Here is a 7258-nt window from a genome sequence, read left to right on the forward strand (position 1 = left end):
GGAGCGTGGGGCTGGGAGCTTCGAGAGGTGATCGTGTGCAAGGAAATCGGAGCAGATGTAGGTGGATAGGAAACCGCTGCAGTCGGTTGTGTGAAAACCGTAAATACATAGTTATTACCGTAGAGATCGAAAGAAGAATGAGTTTTAATGGCTAAGATGAACTCACAGTTTTCCACTCACCGTAAATAATAATATAAAGAATAACATATCGGTACTGATTTAGTTGAGAAAAAAAATAAAATCTTCTAAAGAACCTTTAACCGAATAACTGACATATATCAAATGATGCCAAATTTTACATAAATGGTCCTTGTTTTAATAGCAAGGTTACACAGATAACCCCTATATTTCATAAACTATAGAAAGCGTCCTTAGTATGTCAAATTTACACAAATGACCCCTCTTAATAGAAAAACTACAAAGATTGTCCTTATGTTTCATAGATTATAAAGGATCCGCATCCCTCCCTAACAGTAAACTCACAGAAATGGTCTTATACAAAAATATAAAAATGGTTCATAAAATCACAAAATAATAATAATAATAATAATAATAATAATAATAATAATAATAATAATAATAAATTACAAACATGGTCCATGTCTAAGAAGAAAACTATATAATTGGTCTATATGTTCAAAAAAGTTACAGAAACGATCCCTACATAAACGGTCCTTGCCTAAATGGTGTCTTAATAATACATAGTCTTCATTTTTCACAAAAACACGAGAAATGGAACTTATATAAAAGAACATTCTCTTATACAAATAATATCCAAAATATAATATTAATAAATTCGTCACAAGGTGTAGACATCTCACTAGCTGTAACTAAATTCAAAATCAGAAAACTAGTCAAAGCTATTAGTTTGTTAGATACTTTCGAATTATCTTAATTATCAGTTTTCAATGATATGTTGTTATGCGTGCTCTTCAATCTTTCATATCAAATTGTTTATATCTAAATACTAAAACATCAAAATCGAATTTATTTTCATTTTATAGTTTTATACTATTTTTTTTTACTAATTACACGATCAATTTCTATTTTAGATAGACTAAACTGCACAAATGGTCCCTGTGGTTTGCTCAAAATTGTCACTTTGGTCCAAAAAAGTTTTGACTAGCACCACACATCCAAAGTTTTCATTTTGTTGCGATTTTAGTCCAATTTGATTTAGAAATATTTAAAATGACGGATTTACCCTTTATACTTTCTTTTTCTATTTTTTATTTATTTAAATGTTTTTTCTTATTAAAAGAAAAATAAAAAAGAATATCTCTCTCTCCATTTTCGTTCCAGTCAAGTCCAGCACCCCCAAACATCCCCGACCCTTACTCTTTCCTCCCCTCATCTCTCACGCGTTGACCTCGCCGGAAGAAATAAACAAAAGCAGCAGGAGTCGCCAGAACGAGCACCACCGGCTGCCACCGTTGTTCTCAGCCCAATCAGCCCTCCCCCTGTCGTGACCCATAGCCATCAAACGCCCCAACGTCGCTGCGGCCTTCCACCTGTTGCCTCCATTCTAGCATTCACCTGCCATGTGCTGCAATCAGTCACCAATCTACCACCTCCCATTCCTTTATATCCACATCACATATGCACATCATTAGATCGAACTCCTTCTACATCGCTTCAGATCAAACCCATTACTACACCCACAATTAGAGACATCACCCCATTCTTTTACCTTCATCCACTAACAACTCCTCACCCATGTACAAACCACTTTTGAATTCGATTTGTTCATATACAAAAAAGGAAAACACCACCGGTTACCTGTGACCTAAAATCAAAATCAATCTTGAAACATTAACCAAATTGAATCATCCATTGGAAATACATCAAACGAATTGGGTCAACACTGGAGCAAATCAATTAGATGAAAGAGGGAAGGACATGGATTCCACAACCATCGCTTACTCTCAATCAATTTTTGATGTGAACCCTAACCCTAAAATTAATTTTTGTAGATGTAGGGATGATCTTCACCGAAACGGATCTTTCAATCGTAACAATCAAGACAAATTCCACAACAATCGCCAAATATAGAGGGTAGGAAACTGTAATTCGCCGACCACCGCCTTCGCCTCTACTGAGAAATCCAAAAATCGACATCAATCCAGTGGTGCTCGTCGATTTTCATGAGGTTCGAGATCCAAAGAGTATGTCGACCTAATCACTTTGGGGTTTTCCTTCACGATGGATGGTCACCACAGGAGGTGAGTGTGCCTCTCGGTGTCACCACAGTAACACCACTCTTGGTTGTGTTTGTCCTCGGCAGTGAATGGAGAGGAATGGTAGCAGGTGGTGGTGGTTATTGGTTTGAATAAGGAGGAGGATGGAGGAGGTCGGGAAACGGTGGTATTGGTTGGTGAGATACGAACGAGAGGGAGAGATGTTTTGAGTGAGGGAGGGTTATATGTTTAGAGAGAGAGAGAGAGAGAGCTATTTCTTTTTAATTTTTATTTTAATCAGAAAAATATTTAAATAAATAAAAAATATTGAAAAATAAAAAAGCATAAGGGCAAAACCGTCATTATAAAAATATTTAAAGCAAATTGGACCAAACTCGCAAGAAAATGAAAAGTTTGGACCTCTAATGCTAGTCCAAATCTTTTTGGATCAAAGTGACAATTTTCAGCAAACCAGGGACGATTTGTGCAGTTTTGTCTTTTAGATAACTAGATCTTTTTCAAACGGGCCTTCGAAAAATGGGCTTTAAGGTTGTCTGTTCTACACAGACACGTGTCTTGCAGTCTTATCGTCGTTCTAGGATTTCGTAAACATTGATGAAATCGCCGTTTTCCGTTTCTTCTAGACTCGTTTCTATCATCACCACCGTTCGCGCATCCATGGACGACGACCCCCAAAAACTCGATCAAACTAAAAAGCGAGTGGTGGTATGCGGCGGCGGAGTAATCGGCGTTTGCACGGCCTATTTCCTCTCCAAAAAAGGCGCCGCCGTCACCCTCATCGAGCAATCATCCATCGCCTGCGCAGCATCAGGTAAAGCCGGTGGCTTCTTAGCTCTCGATTGGTGCGACGGCAGCCCTATCTCCTCCCTTGCTCGTGCTAGCTTCAATCTCCACCGTTCACTTGCCGAAGAACTAAACGGCGGTGAATCCTACGGCTACCGTCCACTCAACACCCTAAGTCTCTCCGTCGCCGAATCAGAAAACCCACCACCACCACAGAGCCGGAAATCAACAATTCCGCCGTGGATCGACGGTCCAGCTAAAAGCCCTAAAACTATCGGTACGACGGAGACCACCGCCCAAGTCCACCCCCAGTTGTTTACCCGGACGTTGATTGAGAAAGCAGTGACGGACTATGGGGTGGAAGTTGTAATCGGGAAAGTGAAGAGCTTAGAAACAGGTGAAGGGAAGGTGAGGGTAGTGATCGAGGGCGGTGGTAGGATTGACGGCGATGCGGTGGTGCTGGCGCTTGGGCCGTGGACAAGTAAGTTTACTTTGTTGTCGTCGGTGATTCGTATTCATGGTGTTAAGGCTCACAGTATAGTTTTGGAGCCTAAAGAAGCTAATGCGATTACTCCGGATGCTCTTTTTCTCACTTATTTTCCGGCCAACGGTGGACAACCGATGGATCCTGAAATTTATCCCCGTCCGACAGGGGAGGTGTACGTGTGCGGAATGTCATCGGAGGAAGAGATTCCCGACGACCCGGAGGAGATTCAACCGAACATGGATTCAATCGGAGTTCTGAAACGGGTGGCGGAGATGGTGTCGAGTCATTTGGGAGGAGAAGCTCGAGTGAAAGCGGAGCAAGCGTGTTTCTTGCCTTCTACGGATGACGGTGTTCCGGTGATTGGGGAGGTTCCCGGGATGAAGGGGTGTTTTGTGGCGACGGGACATAGCTGTTGGGGGATTCTTAATGGTCCGGCCACCGGAGCTGCGGTGGCTGAGCTGGTGTTGGATGGTTGCTCCACCGTTGTGGATCTTTCCCGGTTTAGTCCGGGTCGGTTTGTTAGTGGAAGAGGAAGGAGGCGATGAATTTGAATGGTTTTGGGTATTTGAATAATGTAGAGAGCAAAAGTATGTGAATTGTATTTGTTGAACTCCTTTGAGAATAAAGAATGTAAAAAAAATAAATTATAAATAGTTTAATGTTATAGCTCTTATTGATCCAAACAGAATTGATTATAAATAGTTTTATGTTATAGCTCTTATGTGATGTAAATGTAAATGTAAATGTAAATGTAAATGTAAATGTAAATGTAAATGTAAATGTAATAGTATTACTTTTCTTGTTCGGATGCCAAATCAATGCACCATTCATCTTTGTTCTCAAAGTTGATTGCTTTTGTTGGTTCCATCCTTTTAGTTCATTGCTCTTGTTTAGGGCTTTAGGCTTTGCTTTTGTTTTTATCAAACTTTTCAACCATAAATTCCATATCATCAAGACAATTCTCCAATAATCATATCAACAAGTATAACAAGTTTATGTTTTTATAGTTTGCACATAAAATTAAAAATAGTACATTATGATGATGATGGGAGTAAGCACATAAAGAAATTCGTGCTTCTAGAAGAATGTATGGATTGCATAGGCCAACGTATTATGAATTCAAGCAATTGTAGATATCTGAAATGGTGAGAAAGTAGATTGATTCTAAACTTGAACATCGTATGGATAGATTATGAAAAGGAATGAAGATCATTTGAAGTTTCGTTCGAAATTAATAATGTAAATCTGTCTACATGAGAACCCCAATCTAAAGTTTTTTAATAGTTAATATATATTTATTCGGAAGATGAAATGCACACATTTACTATAAATTGGAGAGAGTAATATATATATATATATATATATATATATATATATATATATATATATATATATATATATATATATATATATATATATATATATATATATATATATATATATATATATATATATATATATATATATATATATATATATATATGAGAAATTATTTTGTTGCTTCATGGCGGAAAATGAACACAATCTTTAAGAAATTCAAGAGTAAATCACATCTTCAACAACAATTCTTTTGTTTGTTCTCTCCCTTTCTTTAACGAACTGTCTACCTTAATTAACACAATTCTTTTGTTTGTCTCGCATAGTTTCCAAGCAGAGGAAGAACGTTTTCTTAGTGATGATTATTTTTGGGTTTAAAATAAGGAAATAATCTTAAGCAAAATTCTTATACTCTAGGGTCATAAAGTATAAAAGGGTGTGTTCGGCACGGAACGTTTGAGAGTTTCTAGCTTCTAGCGTTTGACAAAACGCTCCGTTTTGAACAGAAAGTTCTGTTCGGCACTACAAGCTTCTAGCGTTTAGTTTAAACAAAACGCTCCAAATCCAAATGTTATTTCATGTAGCGTTTAACAAAACGCTACAAGCTACAAGCTACCCGCTACTCGTTACAAGCCATCAACTACCAGCTAATTTTGCCGAACACGCCCAAAATCATGTTTTGTGTTTTTTACATAGAAATAACAAAATAGAGACAATTATTTAATGACAAAACCGATGATCTTTGATCACTACTCTTTAGAAAAATCTCTTCTAATAAAAAAGTAGATATTTTGCCACTTTTCATTTTTTTTTATAAATTTTAATTTATTTTCTCTTAATCTCTAAAAATGACACATGTTTTTTTTCTATAATTTTACATTCAAATTTAAATTTTCGCCTGTCCTTTAAAATTATATATGCATATAAAATTTGGAATGCCAAATGAATAGCAATGTTTTGCTCATTCAGATTTTGGCGCCACAATTTGTTGTGTTATTGACACTTTTGGTCTCTGGGTTCTTTTAGGTTGTCAACGGTTGCTTATTTTTGGATGGTTGTTTTCGTTCTTTTTGAAACATGTATTCTTCTTTTGCAATTGATTTAACTTTTTTGGCCAAGTGTTTTTTTCTTCAGAAATATACTATTTTTGATCCTCCTTGTTTTTACCGCCACTGTAAGCCAATAAAAATGGGACGGGTGTCGACGAGGCTTATTGTTTCCTCAATCGATTCAATTTGCCACCTGATTCCACAAGAAAATGCTTCAACATCGATTGAATTATCAAATCTCTTTCTACATCCCCACCCCTTCTTCTATCTTCATCGGTTTTTGACCACCGACTCATATCTCTTTTTGGCCACAGTGGATGTACTCCCTTCTCGCCGAACCTCATCTTCTTGATGTTTCAAAATCAATTAATTGAGTTCAGATGTTGATTGTCTATGAAATATTTCTACAATTCCAATCACGTGACCCCACCTGCTCTACTGTCGTTTCTTGATTTCACTTTCAGTGTTAATCGATTTAGGAATCAACGTAACCGACAAATGCGACAAAAGTTTGATAGTTTTGCTTGATATTTGTTGCGGTTCGACAAAGATTGATGGAGCTCACAGACAAAATTTAATCGGTTTAGGTATCCATGCTTTGTAGCTTCTATCTAGAATGTCTATTCAAGAAATATGACGAAGGTTTCATGGTTTTGGTTGTTATTGCAAATATGGGAGAAGACATCAAAGAGGCAAGGGTGATTGAGAACTTAAGGTCGGTGGTATTCAGGGAATCAAAGAGTTTAGAAGGAAGTTATGCTAAATCCAGGGCTACGATTTCAACGATGGGATTAATTATTCATAGATTCTGAAATCCCTAATTTTTTACTTCCTTATATCATTTTTCATGTTTGTATGATCTTAGGGTTATTTTTTGTGTTTTTTTATATGTATAGGTTGTCGGAGACGATGAAGTGTAAAGTCTTCTCATGAGTTCCATTCTTGTTCACTCCCACTACTACCACAACCTATGAACTTATCTGGGTCTCATCTATGTTGCCATAATCTTCATTTTCAAATCATTTATTTTGAGGTAGTTAAATTATTTAACACACATTCAATTCATACGACTCCATTTTTCAACATTTTTCTTGGGTTTGATGTTTTTCTATTAAACAAGGGTGTTGTAGAAATAGATAAAAATACAGATGAGGAAGAATGCTTCGCTGGTGAAGAAGAAGAAATTTGGGTATTAAAATTATCCCTTCCTTACATCAATGAATTTCTCTTGAAAGTCAAAGCTTTTTTTCAGACAATCCTTCTACTACAATGAAGTTAAATTGTCCTTTAATTAAAATTTTCACTGATTTTGATGTGATACTTAATCTTTGTCTGTAAGATCAGTTAGAAAGGAGAAAGTAATCATATAGAAAAGCTAGGGGAAAGATTAGGAAGAATTTTTCAAAACTGGAAAAAAAAAAGCT

At 36.7% G+C, this 7258-nt stretch overlaps 1 protein-coding gene across 1 annotated transcript; it reads left to right on the forward strand.

The window, feature by feature from the left end:
* Positions 1–2721: 2721 nt before the first annotated feature.
* LOC111880261 (putative oxidoreductase TDA3) lies at positions 2722–4156 on the forward strand. Its single transcript, XM_023876670.3, has one exon. It carries the CDS (start codon positions 2793–2795, stop codon positions 4011–4013), a length of 1221 nt encoding a protein of 406 aa, XP_023732438.1. The 5' UTR covers positions 2722–2792; the 3' UTR covers positions 4014–4156.
* Positions 4157–7258: the final 3102 nt, after the last annotated feature.

Source organism: Lactuca sativa, chromosome 3 (genome assembly GCF_002870075.4).
Source record: "Lactuca sativa cultivar Salinas chromosome 3, Lsat_Salinas_v11, whole genome shotgun sequence".
NCBI lineage: Eukaryota > Viridiplantae > Streptophyta > Magnoliopsida > Asterales > Asteraceae > Lactuca > Lactuca sativa.